The sequence below is a fragment of the Lissotriton vulgaris genome, chromosome 12, assembly GCF_964263255.1.
Source record: "Lissotriton vulgaris chromosome 12, aLisVul1.2, whole genome shotgun sequence".
NCBI lineage: Eukaryota > Metazoa > Chordata > Amphibia > Caudata > Salamandridae > Lissotriton > Lissotriton vulgaris.
In genome coordinates this window covers 356,507,285-356,525,124 of record NC_141700.1, presented here as the reverse complement: position 1 = coordinate 356,525,124, position 17,840 = coordinate 356,507,285, and the positions used below count along the sequence as shown (strand labels likewise).

General features: G+C 44.7%; 1 protein-coding gene across 1 annotated transcript in view; it reads right to left on the bottom strand.

Moving 5' to 3' along the window:
* Positions 1-7,080: 7,080 nt before the first annotated feature.
* ITFG1 (integrin alpha FG-GAP repeat containing 1) overlaps positions 7,081-17,840 on the bottom strand; it is a 1,017,137-nt gene continuing 1,006,377 nt past the window's right edge. Inside the window, exon 18 of the mRNA XM_086945125.1 lies at positions 7,081-8,274. Coding sequence (XP_086801251.1) covers positions 8,215-8,274 — 60 coding nt within the window. The 3' untranslated portion in view covers positions 7,081-8,214. The remainder of the gene's footprint in view (positions 8,275-17,840) is intronic.

Sequence of the window (17,840 nt, the reverse complement as noted above, 5' to 3'; positions counted from 1 at the left end):
CCATCTCTGCCCCTTCTCAAGGCCCTCCACTGGCTTCCCATCCGGAAACGGGTGGAATTCAAGATTTGTTGTGTGGTACACAAGAGTCTCCACAACCTCGGTCCACACTATCTGGCCGAGAAATTTGTATACCACCGCCCCTGCCGCAATCTCAGGTCCAGCAACCAACTATTACTCCAGGTTCCCAGACACTACAAGACCAGACAGGGAGGTCGTGCCCTTTCCATTATGGGCCCGCGCCTATGGAACAATCTCCCCCTTTCCCTTAGAAAGTGCCCGAGCCATCTAGCCTTTAGGAAACTCCTAAAGACAACTCTATTCTAGTTGGAGCGCTGTCTGTCCTGTTCTTCACAGCACCGCGCGGAGATACACCTTCGGGTGTGATGCCGGCGCGTTACAAGCCCATAAATAAATAAAATAAATAAGAGCATGGATATATCTTCCCATAAGGCAAGTGGCATTTGTGGATTTCAACGCCATACTAGCGGAAGAGAAAGTCTTTTTGGCCACCTGATCCTGCTTTTTAGCCTCCTTGTCACCAGGAACTTGGGGAAAAGCACCTACTGACTTCTTGGAACATGCCGCTTGGATCACCAAACTCTCAGGTGAAGGGTGTGTCGACAAAAAGGCAGGGTCCTCAGGAGTCACTCTATACCTCCGAGCCACACCTTTCGAGACTGCAGGAGCAGAAAGAGGCTTCTTCCATACCTCCATAATGGGATCAGTCAAAGCATCATTAAAAGGGAGCAAGGGCTCCACTGCCGAGCTCGGAGAATGAAGAACCTCAGTAAGCAGATTCGATTTGAACTCAACAGTAGGCAATTTTAAGCCTAAAAGACCCGCTGCTTTTCTCATTACCACGTGATATGGCTGAACATCCTTAGACGGAGCATCAGAGCCTGATTGCAAGACCCACTCTGGAGAAAACTCAAGTCCACTAGCCTCTGCTAGATCCTCGAAATAATTTTCATCCAGCTCACCTTCTTCCAAGTCAGAATGAGACTCACAATACCTCTGCTCTTCTAGCAGACGTTGAGCCTCCCTTCTAGATCTCTGCTTAACTCGGAGTGCAGCCGGATCCACTGTCAACTCCGACGGCGCCGGAGCCGACGTCGAAGCCGACGTCGGAATCGAACCCGAAGGCTTAGAAGGATGTTCCATTGACTTGCTTGGAGCGGGCGACGCCGGTGCCGGAGTCGCCGACTTCGGACGAGCCGGCGTCGATATCGGCGTCGACCTCGGTGGAGCCTGGTACTGCCACAGCGGGGTCGGAGCCGACAAAAACGGCATGAAAGGTGCCGGGGCATATGAATGAGGCACCCCCAAATTAAATGCCATTGGACCCATAGGACCCGAAGGCGCTCCAGAGGGGTACCAAGACTTAGAGAAGACATCATACATAGCGTTAAGGAACGCTGAAGGATCCTGACCTGGAGCTGGAAATGGTGGATGCTCAGGTCGACCTCGAGGTAGATTCGAATCTGTCTCAACAACAGGAGTCGAACCCTCAAAATCTTCAGGAACCTCCTCTTCCTCTTCCTGGGCCGGAGACGGAGCCGGAGTCGGATCGGGTGCCGGAGACAGTGAATGAACAGGCGACTCCGAAGGCGAAGCCTCGCCCTTCTGATCCGAAACCTCTTGTGGAGGAATTACCTTGGATCTTATCTTCTTGGGTGATTTCGACCTCGAGCCAGACTTATCACCTGAATGACGTCGAGATTCATGCTCCTCTTCTTGTGCTTCCTTCGCGACCTCGAAGCATGATCCGAGGAAGACTTCGAAGCCGACGCCTCCCGAGACCTCGATCTCGATCTCGACTTCTTCGAATGGGACTTCGAAGATTTTCTTTCTTTATCGGCCTTCAGTTTAGCAACAAGAAGCTTAGACTCCCTTTCTCGGAGGGCCTTAGGATTCATTTTTTGACACGACGAACACCGATCCACGTCGTGGTCGGAGCTCAAGCACCAAATACAGTCCTGGTGCGGGTCAGTAACGGACATCATTTTTCCACATTCCCTGCAGGGCTTAAAACCCGTCTTCTTTGTCGACATTTTAACGAACAAAGTGACAAGAGAACTGGAAACAACGAAGAAATAGAGCTACAGAGTAACTGGAAGCTACAGAGTATCCCAAAAACCGTTAGCGTCGACGACGCGGAAAAAAGGGAACTGATGTCATCACGCCGGCGTGGGCCTATTGTAGGCGTCGGTGATGTCAGCGGAGTCGCGAGCGAAGCCGTGACTCTATGACGTCCGAGTCCACGTCGGCGCAAGGCTACAAAAGAATTTCCGAATGCTGCTGACGCAAGGGGGATATTCACAAGGTGAGGAATCCACACGGCAGATGTATCTATCAGAATCAAAATTTACAATTCATATGTATGTAAATACAGACCAGCGGCATACCATAGGTCACAGCTTTCCAAACTGTGTGGCGCGACACGTTACTGTGTCGCGCCCCTTGTGTAGGTGTGTCGCGCGATCAGCATACTGTTTAGATCACCCCCGCAGGCCTTCCATCAACAGGCAGAGTGGCGCTTCAGGGGCTCTAAGATGAATAACAAAAGTCTTATTAGCACGTTAAATGGTCTTTTAAAGACCTGTGAAATATGCTCGGATGCGGCTGTGTGTGTGCCCGGGAGCCGTAATATTCCCGTTTGGTGTCAGACCCGGCACACACCCTCTTTCGCAGCCCCACTCCGTTTTCTTTTGATATATGTTGTAAGCTTGTGAGAACGAAGGGTCTTTGCGGGGTCGAAATCTTTTTTTGCAGCATGGGGCATGGATTGGTTTCAGAGGAGGTCTCGTGTGGGAAGAGCACTTTCTTTATAAGATGGAAGGACGTACAGCTAAAAAAAATGCTTACCTGTATATTACTACGGCGGCTATGGAGATGGAACACAAGTTTACACAATTAGAGAAAAGTTAGACTATTGCGGTGGCTAAGGGGGGGGGGGGTGGGGGGGGATCGCTTGCAGGTGGAGCACACAGGAGGGGTGAGACGAGGGTCGCATTTCGGCAAATTTGGGCCAGAGGACTGACAGGAGACGAATTATAACTTAAGGGGGGAGCCATGCTGCCCAGGAGGCTTTGAGATAAGGATGACGAGGTGGGCCTCCCAGGGATTCCTTGGGCATCCGGACACATCTGCTGGGGCAAGGGGGAGGTCGGCTGGGTGCCTGGCACTAATGGGTGCACTATCCGTAATGCATGGGTTCACTAGTGGAGTCCTGGTCTATGGGCAAACATGGGGTCGTTAGGGGTGGGGTAGGATCGGACCCCAACACTGGAAACGAAATTTGGCCTAAGAGGAGCGCCCAGATTGCAATAGGCAGTGCTGACATGGGGGAAACATGGACCCAGGGATGGCACATTTTGGGCCGCTTTGCAGCTGCATCTCGGAGGCTTACCTCCCAGTAAAATAAACGGCAGTGTACTGGGGTGAACTTCATTATTTGCGCAAGTAATAAACACCTTGTGGCGATCCCAGGAGAGGATTGTGAGGCGTTGGTTTCACTGTTCTAGAAAGCCGTTATCCCTCTCCTATAAGGCACTGGTTTCACCTCCATAGGCTTTGTTTTCACTGTCCTTTGTTTTCACTGTCCTAGAAAGCCGTTATTCTGGATAGTATGTGCTTGTTCTATTTTTTACTTTTAGGGTAGAAAGGGTTGTTTGTTGCTCTGGGGAGGTGGTGGGAGAGAATCGATGTTAAATTTCCATGTGTTGGTTGATAATGTCTGGATATGTGGAACGGGAGGAGCACGGAGGGCGGTGAGTGGTAGAACTCTCATGGTTGAGATGCTTGTGAGGGTTACAAAGTATGAGCAGAGCGCTGGTGTTGGGGAGGCAGGTCACAGTGGGTTTATGCTTTTTGTCTATCACTAGCAGCGGGCAATGAGCTAGGATAGTAGTTAAGACCAATATGCTGATTTAAAGGGTTAAATATGGATATAATATGGTTAGTTTCCTCCATTAGTTGACTGGTGTTATGTGGACAGATATAAAATGGCCTGTGTTAATTGGACCCGTTTAATTTCTCTCTGTCGGGACTGAGTGTGCTAATAGCTGGATAACTCCTGTGCACAAAGGGCTGTCTCACCGGCCAACCTTGAAGCTGGCTGGGGTTCAAGGGTTCAAGTCTCGGCGGGAACATAACAGGGGCTCAACATCCTGTGATTCCGGGCAAATCAGCAAGGTGAGATTTCAGTGATTTTAAATCACTTAAATCTCTCCGTGCCTAACAATGAATGTGCCCGTCTGTAATAAAGCAGTGCAGCTGGGGCTCATGTAAAGCGCACAGATACCTAACCTTAGTGTCGAGTTTGTGCTATACAAAAACAAACATACAGCATGATTGCCCCCCTCGTTTGTTTCTGCTGATGGTATGCTGCTCTCTTTGTCGAAGAGGCTCTTCCTGCGCATTATGCCTTTGCCACCACGGCATTCCACTGATTGTAGAGTCCTGGAGAGAAATTCGCAGGGTGATCAAGGCAGCAAGGTGTGTAGGAATAGCTCGATGGCAGTGCCCACGCTAAATGACATTGCAACGTTAACTTAGCCTGCCTGTTTGTGTTATCCGTTTATCATATCTGTGCAGGTGAGAGGTGTTTATGCTGCTGGGAGCATGTGTGACTGTGGGTCAGAATACATTAATTTATGGATTGTGCAAAATGTTTCATTGACTAGCGAGTGTGAGTTACACTGTGCTGTCAGGTTTGCAGGATAATACCTGAGCATCAATGGCTCTTTATCAGCCTGGCTGCTACTTTCTAAAGCAGCTGAAAAAGTCGTATCTTTACCAGGTGAGGTAGAGCCTGTTGATGTAGTGGAGTTGTACTACTCACACGGTACTCTGGTGCTGAGATGAGGAACTTGTAGATAAGCCTGTGAGGGCAGTTTAGGCCCAGCAATATTTGCTTTATTAACCTTCCTGCTTCCTCAAATTTGCTTAAAAATGCAGTTTGTCCACTCTTTTTTCAAAATGTTCTTGGGGACAATGCCCCCTTAGGCTGCTCGAGCCGCTGTGCAGTACGACAATAATGTTACGCATCACCACTTTCAAATGTCACCAGCCACCACTGCGTCTGAGCCGGGGCTGACACACGCGACGGAGGGGGTCTGGTGGGGAGGGATTCATTTGTGGATAGTCCATTTGGCAAAGGGCTCTTCAATGGGTGAATACGGTGGGTTATTGGGTCCAGGGGGTTGGCCTGGGGTTTGGGGCAGCCCCGGGATCGCGGTGCATTGGAAAGAAAAGCTGCCAAGAAGCTCTATAGAAGCTTTCACATTTACATCATTCTGTACGCTGCGGCTTGTAACCATACGAAAACAAAAACATAAACAATTAGGTTCAATGGAGAATGCCCTTGTGAGCCATGGGCATGGAGGAGTGCGGGGGAGGGAGTGGGAAAGGGGCGCTGCGCACCTGTGCACCACCAATACAGAAAAATATTAAAACGATTTAAGAATGAAAGCAACATTTTTTCCTCTTTGTCACAGACCCTTATGGAACCCACAGAATATGTTGGTCAGGGGGAGAGGGAGGGAGTGAGACAGACAGGGAGGAAGATAGAGAGGGAGGAAGACAGAGAGAGAGAGGGAGACAGCCAGGGAGGGAGACAGAGAGAGTGAGAGAGACTGAGGGAGACAGAGGGAGAGAGAGGGAGACAGAGAAAGTGAAACAGACAGAGGGAGACGGAGGGAGAGAGAGTAAGATGGAGGGAGAGGGAGGGAGACAGAGAGGGAGGGAGACAGAGGGAGGGAGAGAGTCAGAGGGAGAGGGAGTGAGACAGAGGGAGGAAGACAGACAGGCAGGGAGACAGAAAGGGAGTGAGAGAGAGGGAGGGAGGGAGACAGATGGAGGGAAAGGCCACCTCCGCCACTGATTCCCTCACTAGTTCCCTTTAACAGTGCCCCATAAGTCTCTATAACCACTGTCTCTCAGATTTCTATGTCTGACAGCTGTCGAATAGTCTTACTTTTATGTCGATGGTTAGTGCAAACTGTAGTCCTACTTCTATGTGGAAAGAATAGGCTTGAGTATTGTGTGGAAAAGCAAACCCAGCTGAAGCCAGGATACTAGATCAAAAGTGTGGCCATGAAGAGCAGAATTTTACGAGACAGAATTCCTCCAAGAACATGCAACATTTTGGGATTCTAGACCACAGAGATTTAGTCTAGTGCCAAAACTGGTGACCTAGTGATCTGGAACTTTTTGTTTTAATTCCAGCTCTGGCACTTGACTTTAAAATGTGTGATTCTGGGCAAATAAGTTGACCTCACTGTGCATAAAATTGTAAATATATGTGGAATGTAACGTGATTGTAAATATATAAAATGTAATATCACAAATGTACAAATCTCCTGTTCATGCTCTGTTACCAATCATGTGGGTTTTCTTCAGATCCATACAAACATACGTACATTATCTGGTGGTGGGTGTGTGTGTGGGATTGTGTGCGTGTGTGTGTGGGGTTGTGTGTGGGTGTGTGTGTGGGTATGTGTGTGTGGGGTTGTGTGTGTGGGGGGTTGTGGGGGTGGGGTGGGTTGTGTGTGTGTGTGGGGGGGGGGGTTGTGTGTGTGGGTTGTGTGTCAGGTTGTGGGTGGTTCGGGCTAGCTCGCTGCGCTCACTCGCGTTACCGTGTCCCTGAAAAAAAATTCACAAAAAGGTGTGTCACCAACATGAAAAGTTTGGAAAGCTGTGCCATAGGTCCTTGGGCACTTTGGCTTCCGGCTAAACCTTGAATCTCGCCTAAGATTTAATGACAAACTAATACACCAATGGAAATTCTAACAAGCCGCAGAAGGAATTAGTACCTACCTTTATTGATTACTGAAACTGTGACAATGATGTAACTGCCCCACTGATAATTGCTACGCATGCAGGTCTGTAATTAATTATGACAGCATTCACAATATAGAGTTCTGATTGGTTAACACAGTTGACTCTACACTCACCCCTCATTTTCCACTCACATACATAGGCAATGCAAAGGTCAGTTAATTCAGTTGGTCACAATTGGTACAGTAAACTTGAATTGTGACTTTTTCTACCATAAAAACAAGGACACAGTGTCAACAGTTAAGGTATGGGACATCTGATTTAATCTCATGTAATAAGCATTGCACTTGTAATCTTGTAAACTCAGTACATTTCAATTAGTAAATTGAATCAGTCCATTACATACAACATTGTGTAAGATAGTGGCACAGCATGATTCAAAGTTATAGATTAATTAATTATTTGCATCATCGCTGAACATGATCTATCAGTGAACTGTGCATCAAATCAATTCATTATTATAATTATTATTATTTCCAACATTGTTATTATTATTTCCAACATTGAATATAAACAAGGAGAGGAATATCCTGCACAGCACTATCCAGTTCAATAGCAAAGCAAAAGCTGAGCTTCTCTTCTCTGGTCCAATAATAATGAAGGCTATGCTATTTTCAGTCAAGATCCATCACCGTATAACAGTGAAGTACGAATTATACCTTTGAATTCATAATCTATCAAATGCCTTTTCCCACAATGGTATGACATGATTCCTTAGTTCTATATTACCAGAAGTCTATTTCCTGCTGAACATAAGTAATAACCTTTTTTTGTTATAACAGGGTATAATTAACCCTGGTTTTCCCACATGCACTGTCAGAAGTTCTAGCTGATGTTACTGTGCATGCCTGGGGTGGAAGAGGCAGATAATTAAGGATGTATTCTTTATAACTGTGATCAAATGCCCCCAAATACTGCAACACTCACTAAAGTAAAAATGTCTTCCTTTGCACCATATAACCCACATTACAGTCATGAAAATATGGCACAGCCAACACAAGTGGCCCTAAATCATTCCAATGAATAAACATTGCTAATCGTGTCTAGTCTTTACATATTATCTTTGATTCGCTGAACACTGATGCAAAAGATTAATCGGAATGTAAACATTAAAATACATGCATTATTATCCCCTAAACACAAAAAGTACACCTTTGTTAAATAAAAATTCAAGGACAAATATATACATTTTAGCACAAAAATGGCAATATTAAAATCTGCGTTTAATATTTTCAAACCAATAAATATCAGCTTGTGAAACATTTGCCAAGAAAATGCTTCAGAACAGTGCCTTCCATTTTCCTATTCCACGCCAGAATTTAGTGCAGTGATGAAAAAGTGAGTAGCAGTTCCTTTGTTATTCTTGAAAGTAGCTCACATTGCATCAAAATGGAACCGGTGTGCTTCCTGTCTCTTCTCTCGATCATCCGCTTTCTGAAAAAAAAATAAGCAAAAGTGATGCCCTGGGTTATGGAAATGCTTTCAGCAGACACTCCAGAAAGGGTGAAGACTAACACACATCAATTGCTTCCAAAGGATTTTAATCAATTAAGGGTGCGGGAAGAGCTGGTGCTGACTATGGGGGACCAGGAAGCAGCACTTTTTCACTTGGCCAAATTACAGACTTGATATTTTATAAACCATAATGTATTTCCTCAATTACCTTATCAAAACCAGACAGACCTGTGCTGCACATCTTGATTATTGGTCTTTGCATAAAGAGTAACTGGCAGGGTAGAATCCCAAAGTCCAATTTTCAACTAGTCACACATCTGAATAAACTGCAATAATCCCTCAAATTCTTGTAAGTGTAAATTTAATGCAAGGGGCATTTTCTTTTTTTAATAATCAGCAACTGTCCCCCTCATTGTCTGACCCAAAAATCTATAGAAATACACATTTTAGCTCACTGCTAACATAATATAATACAGAAATATGCCCATTGTGAGAGAACCTGCTTAGAAACAGCTACTTATACTACAAAAGAGAGATGCTCTCTAGAGTACTTTAATTGCATAACTGAATCAGATTGTCCTGATCCAAAACAGTTGATTATCATATAAGGAAGGCTTTCCTTGAATATCAGAAGAGAAAAACTAAAGACTACTTTCAGACCACATGAAGGTGTCCACGGCGCTAACAGGTCTGCTGAACTACACTGGGCGGGTTGGTGTGGGTTGCCTCTCTTTGGCATCCTGGTATCTGTCTTACTATGGCTTTGCAAATTGGGCCATGTATACCTCTTCCACACTTGACTCGCCATAGCGAGCAGTCAATGGCTCTCAGGGAAGTAGTGTAAGGGACAAAGCCTCAAGATTAAAGTCAACCAACAGACTAAATAATTCACAGCTCATCTCTGAGCGTATCTTAGTAAGCACTCGGGCTGCTGGGGTGAACAGTGTGGCAGAGCTGGTCAAAGCTGCTCATCTTTGCCAGTAGCAGCCCCAAGGCCGGGGGCAGTTCCTCTGTTTTGGAGACTATGATGGCTCTCACAGATAAGTCCCTATGTTACAATGTAGGAGTGCCAGACGGCATAGTATTGTACTGCTCTGCAATTTCTTCACAGTTGTCTACATGAACCATGCAGGGAGACCACGTGACCATACTTGACTCAGGTCAGCTCTGGCTTCCCTCTCAATATCATACATCATCTTCTGGGTGCCCAGAACACAGGTAGACTTTTCCTCCTGGGCAGTCTCTTCTCCTGCAGGACCAGTCACTCTCTTTCCCTCTCTGAGGAGACAGGCAGGCTGCTAGGCACTAGGAAGGCCTATATCTTCTCCAGCATGTTGTGCAGTCTTCAGAAGATGCCAGACAACGCCCTGTGAGACAGACTGCCAGGCAGACACCAGCCCTGGTCTCGCAACAACTCTTCAAGTACTATGCAGAACACTCCTTTTATTGGTCAACAGGAATGTGAAACCGAGATAACCAAATAGACAAATTCGAATTGGTGGTTACTCAAGAATTATACAAATTGAAGGACCGGTACTCACCAGGAACATTAGACACAACATTACGTTAGAGGAAAGATTAACACTTGATACCCTAAGGAACGATATATCTCTAGTGATCAGAGAAGCCGACAAAGGGGGTGACGTGGTACTCATGAACAAGAATGAATACTTGGGGGAGTTTGATAGACAACTATCAGACATGAAAGCTTACTCTAAACTTGTAGGTAATCCTCTGCTAGCAACAACAAAAAAAGCGGTGGACAAACTCAATTACTGGAGAGATTTGTGTCTCTTGTCAGACTTGGAGTACAGATACTTGCTTAATAACAATCCCACTTGTCCCTGCATCTACACCTTGTCGAAAATTCACGAGGGACTAGGTTTCCTACCGGGCAGGCCCATCATTTCAGGAGTAGGATCTCCTACGGAGAGACTATCAGAATTCATTGATCTATATCTTTAACCGTGGTTAAAAACTTACCATCATACTTACAGGATACCCGAGATTTGCTGAGTAAAATGGCAAGTGTGGAATGGATGGACGGACACTTTCTAGTTACTCTTGATGTTTGCTCACTCTATACATGCATACCGATGGACCTAGGCATGAAGGCTGTACAACACTATTTAGACACCAGACCTGCTGCATTGTATAACAACCATGTTAATGGATCTAATTCAGCTAGTGCTTGAGAATAATATATTCACACAGAATGGTGAGTGGTTTCGCCAGATCGTGGGTGTGGCCATAGGAGCAAAAGTTTCACTCTCATTTGCTAACCCATACATGGGGTATTCAAATCAAGGCACATATGGAGGGAGGGTCCTGGGGAATTGTTGGAAAACATGCTATACTGGGGACGTTATATCGATGATATCGTTTATTTTGGTCTGGCGCTAATGAAACTCTGAAACATTTCTTTCTGTGCCTGAATGACAACACAGTCAACATTAAGTTCACAAAAGAACAGAGTTTCAAAAATCAATTTCCTTGATGTTAGCATTCAGGTTGATGGTTACAAACTATTGACTCTACCATATAGGAAACCTACAGCATTTAATTCACTATTGTATGCCACTAGTGCCCACCCACTCCCACAAACAAAAGCATTCCCCTATGGAGAAATGCTGAGAATGAAAAGAAACTGCAGTGATGAAGGGATACTCGATCAGGAATAGAACATGGTGGAACGTAGATTCACAGAGAGAGGGTACAAAAAGAACATACTAACACAAGCACAACACAAAGTGAGTAAATTCAAGCAGGACAATTTACTAAAAACCCCCAAAAAGAAGAAAAACAGGAGAAAGATTGCACTTATCACACTAATAACTCAGCACTAAGCATGGATGTATACAGAACTCTAAGAAAACATTACTACTCCCATGTGCATACGGCGTTGCAGGTCCCGAGGTTTACAGAACGGGTAAGAACTGTTTGTTCTCTTCGGCTGCTTCTCCGCTCAGATTACTCGCCTTAAATGTTCTCATAATACCGAGATAAGATTAGGGGATACAGTTCCTTGCTAATTCTACTCCCATGTTACTGTTAAGACACCACTTTTGTTACCTTCTATTCATATGTTTTACAGCAGGCTCATCAGGGCCCTGCTCATCACCTGACCAGTGGATCTTTACCACATCTGGGTCATACATGCTTTGACCAGCTCAACTGTCACAGAACCTCTACATGAGCTGAAACAAGCTTAGAGGTAGTGTACGTGTCTACACCTTCTTCCTTCTTTGTCTTAACTGTCTCAAGTTTACACTGTACATAACAAGTTGCTGCAACCAATGTTTATTGCGAATGCATAGGTTCACAATCAACTGGGTTCTTCCTAACAGATACTTCCAGAATGTTCTGTCATTGGGACATCTTACACAACGACGGGGTCTGCGGACTGATGTTCGAAAAACCTTGACATATGAATGCAAAAGAAGATGAGCCATCATTTTTCTTTTTGGACCAACATCCATGCGCATAAGTATGACATATCTCCACACTGCTTACGCCCATAGTATGTTTAAGAGATTCCAGGCATCGTAAAATTTCACACTTAATGCACACTGGGTCCTTTATCTAACTAACAAAACAATTTGCTTCTTTTAACAGACCACTCCACAGGCATCTTACGATTTCCCAGTAATCATTTGGTAGGCACCTCACGGTTTAAGCCTTTATAGGATAGTGACATTTCAAACATAGCACTTCCCTATGGGGTTATTTTTTGGATGTATGCACATTAATCACCGCCGTAGGTTGAACAGTTGACGGCACACGAATAAGGGAATGGCACTGATAATTTGGTACAATAAAAAATGGGGGAGGTGGAGGTAGTAGTTAGGCTCACTCACCTTACTGAATGTAGAACCGCAAACCCCGGAATGTCGGAATAAAGAACCTAACCATGGGAGAAAACAGGGTTTTCACTATATTCGATTAGAAAACCTTCTATCCAGAAAGAAAACTTTCTTACTAGAGTCCCCTCACCCACCAGGGTTTCCCCTCGGTGGCAAGCTTCATCATAGGGGTCCTCTCAATCCGCTGCAGATTGAGGTGTGCTGCAACTTGCGAAATTACGTAGGAGCACTTTATTTTGAAAAATGTGCAGTGCAGTGTTGCGGAGTGGAAAAGAAAGTGGCTTAAGAACACCTAACTAGTGGGCTGATGCTTTATTCCTGCTTCAAGTTGGCATGTTTAAAAACAGGGGTTATTACTGGAGAAAAACAGCATACCCATAATGAGTCAAGTGTCCCTAGTATCTGGTCGACATGTTTCGAGCGTCCCCTAAAGCTCTTCTTCAGGATCACACAGGGGCCAGCCCCGTGCACACCACTCCTATAGTAACCTGTAAATAAGGCAACTGAAAATGAAAAAGTGTCCACCTATTGTGTGTGCACTAGTGGTTAAATACATACATTCACACAATTGTAAGTAGTATCTGTAGGGAATAAAGCAGAGAACAAGAGAAAAATTAGAAAAAAAATAGCCTACTAGGCAAGCTGGCAGGCATTCAATGCATGCAGCATCATATCCTTATTAAAATGTTTCTCTATAGTGCCTGTAGTTATCAACTACCTCGTATTTCATCGTACGTTGCAGGAAAACACTTAGCACACATCTCAGGTGGAAAAAGTGGTTATGTGCTATTTAAAACAAAAGTGAAAAAGACTCCATGTGACTTACAACACCTAATACATATACATATTTACATATAAAGCCACATACTTTTGTTAAGGCTGAAATGAGCCCCATGGTCTGGAGGGATTGAGGGGCTTGTAGTCGCACTCTGAAATAGTAATAATGACAAGGGTTTTTGCGTTAGCATAGCCTGTCAGGAAAAATGGGAGAAAATGGGGATTTGGCCGATACCTCCAGCGACTCAGAAGCTGCAAATCAAGCTCCCGAAGGAAGGCTGTGAAAGGAAAAAGTCAGGAGACTTACTTCATCACAGCACACCTCATGGATATTCACCTACTCGCACTCCAGGAGACCGCATATTACTGCGTCTCTCATCGGGTGCTTCGAAATACTTCCAGATCAGCCTAGTCATTGACACGAAATAACTAGACCGTGCACTTTCCAAAATGGCCAACAGGGCTGGCTGTGCTCCAGGGCCATATTGCGTGAATGACAAGCTTGCCACGAGTAACTATAAAGGAATAACCAGAGCACAGTACCTGATAGCTTGCTACAAGGTAATATCAAATATAATAGTGGGAAACAGAATGTACATTTTGAAATTAGCAATCGAAAAATTAAAAACTTAAGAAACTACCGATATGGAATATTGGAGAGCCTATAAATAGTTTCCGAAGGGATTAAACAATTAAACTCATCTACTGAAAGCTTTCGGATGAGTGTGCAAACTTGGCTTTCCATACGTGGCGCAAGGGGTGATCGAAGTCCCTGCCTTGCTCTGTTGGTTAATTGCACAATCCTCTCTGTTTGTTGTGCTCAGTAAAAACCATATTGGGAGCACTCCGTTCTGCAAATTAAGACTTTGCGAGTAAATGCTATCAAACTTTTGTGTCGCTAGTGCACAGCCTTTGATTTCCTTTAAATGAAGGTATTAGGTTGTTAGTTTGAATAAATATTTTGGGTGCTCCACGGGTGGCGTCTTCCGTCCGTTCGACGTCTTCATGTACTGAAAACATGCTGTGCTTCCAAACTAATTTGGTTGCATCCCCTTGGGCACACCTTAGGTTCCTATATAGAAAATGGACCTCCAAGGAATCTTTTGCTTCTTAAACCATTTTAATTGCTTCAATGTTTATCAATGCATGTCAGAAATTTTCATCATCTTGTTTTTCATTCTTTTTCAAACAATATATTTTCCACATATACTTAGATTGCTGCTATGCATTTCGGGCTGAAAGCCCTTCTTCAGGGAGCATCTCCTTACTATATTTCTGAGGAAGAGTACAAAAAGACCAACTATTTAAAGACTGTAAAACCGCTCTAAGAAGAACTATTGCTGGCAGAGCTATACACAATACCACAATTAACTGATGTACATAGTACCAGCTGGGTTCTTCCAATGAATCAGATTTTACCTTAAGCATAAATAGACAAAACAGCTCGGAGAGTAGCTAGCTTCTACTAAGGCACTGGTAAAAGTAATTGTAATAGAGTGAGAGCAGTGACAGTGTTAGAAGGTAACTCACAGTCTTAGGGAGGATAATTATTGTTTTATTTTACAGAGTTTCCAATTGAAGGAGCCAGTGTCCAGAAGCGGGTCTCTCTTGTTTTGTCTTCCACTTCCCTTTTCCCCCCAGGCCAAGTTCAGAGGCAGTGGATTCTCGATTGTCACTGGTCTTGGTTGGTGGGATCTGGGGTAAGATCATCTGTTCCTGAGGGGGCCGCACCAGAGTGTATCCTTTCTGACAAAATGTCTCTGAGGTTTTTTCCTTTCCTATGGGAGAACATAGGTTCTCCCATAGGAAAGGAAAAAACCTCAGAGACATTTTGGTATGTTCAGGTTACCACTGCTTAGAGTGCGCCAGTGTTTTTTGACTATTTTTGTTACGGGATCAGACGCTATATTAAAGGTGGTGACACAGATAGGCCCTTTTTCTTTCTCAGTGTCTTGTTTTTGGCATGTTTCAAGGAGCGCCTCCCTGTGATTGTTTGCGGCTCTCTTCCTTGCTTTGGATATCAGATGTGAAGGATATTTCCTGGCAATCAGTTTCTCAGACAGTTCTCTTGCTTGGATTTTGTAGTCTTTTGTCTCTGTGCCGTTCCGCCTAAATCGGAGGAACTGTCAAATGACTGTTGTTTGTTATTGCACAATCAACAGTTGATACATACAACATCGTATCAACTTGATCGTACTCTGAATATGGTTCGGGCGATGTACACAACAAGTATCAAGTGGGATTCGAGACTGTATAAAGCGAGTCCTAAACCCAGGGGTGGCTTGTCCGTGTTAGACTAACATGGACGAGCCACCTCTGGGTTTAGGACTCGCTTTCTGCAGTCTCGAATCCCACTTGAAATGAAATTAAATGAAATACCAGTATTTGTAAAGCGCACAGCTACCTCCGAAGTGGTATCCTGGCGCTGGGGGTCCTGGGGAAGAATAAGCAAGCTATTGCCCAGAGTCAAATGGTGCTGGGCTGACAAGCTTTCGGTGCCGGGGATCGAACCGCGAGCACCAGATTCCAGCGTCAGTCGCCCTGGCCGCTGCACCACACCTCTTCCACTTGATACTTGTTGTGTACATTGCCCGAACCATATTCAGAGTATGATCACTGGCTCTTTTCAGTGGCCCCAGAGGAAGGGACTATTGTCCCGAAAAGCATCAGGCAATTTTGAAATACCGCCTGTTCTACAATACATTTGAAAGCCAGCCTGTCATTGTGAAATATGATTAATGATTTATGTTTGTAATGATTCTAATGCATACTAAAGTTGTATGTATCACTTTGTTGATTGTGTAAAAACAAACATCAGTCATTTGACAAATATGTTTACATTTGGAGTTTGTTCATGTATAACTTTGAGTACCAAAGAGCATTTTCATGATCAAAATTTTGAAAAGAATGTTAAAGATGTTTAAACATTCATTATAGTGCACACAGTTACCCAGGTGATAGTACTGTTAGATTGTTTGGAGAGTACATATAATCCTACCACAATAGGGGCAAAGGTGCTGCCCATGCTGGTCCTGTGCTGTTGTCGGAATAGTGCATCCTCAAAGCGAAATAAATTCTCGGTTAGTGCCAGCTTGCAGCACTCCAAAACAAGGTGTCTCGTGTATGGAACTGTTCTTCAAAAAGGACCTCCTCAATGAAGTCAAGGGTCTCCCTGTGGGGTAGGCTGGTATAGAGGCTCTCCACATCTAACCCAATTAAGATGCTGGTAGTGGGATCAAAACGTAGATTATGGAGAAGGAAAAGTACCGCCTTGGTGTCTTGTAGGTAGGTACTGGTTCCTAGTATCAGCGGGCGTAAAAAGGCATCTGTGAACTTGGAAAGAGGTTACAGGATGGACTATGGGTCGTCCAGGTGGGTTTTCCAATGACATATATTTTCAGAATGGTGTAGAAATACGAAGTAACCGGGTTGGTGTTTTCCAAGAAATCCCCTTCTTTTTTGGTGATCCAGTCATGTGCTGTGGCCTCTTCCACCATGTTGGCGCTCTCCATACGTAGGGGTTCCGTTGGGTCATCTGCCACACAGAGGTAGTTCCCCTCATCAGACAAAAGTCTCATGCATTCCTTGCGTTAGGCTGTTGTGGTTTGAAGGACAATAGCTCCTCCTTTATCAGCTGTTTTTATCGTGATTTTTTTGTCGTTAGCCAAGAGATGGATCGTTTCTTGTTCCATCTTGCTGGTGTTGTGGAATACTTTGATGGTCCTGAGGTCAATTTCACCCACTTTATTCAGGATGGCCTTTTCAAAGGCTAGTAGTTCCACTGGAAGGTTGACTGATGGAGGGGTGAAGTTCGGTTTACGATGTAGACCTGTGTCACTTCCATGGGTTACCATTGAGGGTTTGCCCTAAAAAAATTGCTACAATTTGATCTTGCGGATAAATTCATTTAACTCACAACTGAGTTTGAATTTGTCCATCCTCGGTGTAGGCACAACGCCTAATCCTTTTTCCAGGACTGTCTGCTGGGTGGGTGATAGAATTATATCTGATAGATTTACCACTAGACTGGGTGGCTACTGGTGGTGGAGTTTTTCGGAGGGCCCATGCTCCTCGTATTCATCCTTGTTGCTTCCAGGAGGTGCGACCATTGCACCTGTTGTCTGTTTGTTCTTCCTCTCTACGGTCCTTTGCCTCTTCCTAAAAAAGGAAACATTTGTCCAGGCTGTTCAGGTTTTTGTGCTTGCTCCCAGTAGGGGTACGGTTGTTGTTGGTAGTGTGGGGGTCCATAGAAGAAAGGTAGGTCAGGGTAAGGTGGGGTTCTTGGTAGGGGGGCCATCCATATCCCCGTCCTCTTCTGTTCCTCATCCTCCCGCTGTGATTACGTCGATTTCGGGTGTTGTTTCTATGGCTGTATCAGGTGTCTGAGCTATCAGAGCGAGTATCTGACCAATCAGTGTCTGTATTATACCCGGGGTTCCTCCCTGATGGGTTATAATCATCTCTTGTGTGTGGGAGACCTTGTCATGTGAAAGTTTTTTGAAACCCTGCCACAAGAGCTATCTCTTCTACTATGCTACCTTATAGAGCCACTAGATGACCCTAGGGCATCTTGTGTCTCCACTTTACAACGATATGGGGGTCACCATACCAGACTTGCACATGGCTTTGATAGCATTTACTCACTCACAAAGCCTTTTTTTTTTGCAGAACGAGGTGCTCCCAATATGGTTTTTACTGAGCACAAAAAACAGAGAGGATTGTGCAATTAACCAACAGAGCAAGGCAGGGACTTCGATCACCCCTTGCGCCCCGTGTGGAAAGTCAAGTTTGCACACCCATCCGAAAACTTTCAGTAGATGAGTTCAATTGTTTAATCCCTTCAGAAACTATTTATCGGCTCGCCAATATCCCATAACGGTAGTTCCTTACGTTTTTAATTTTTCG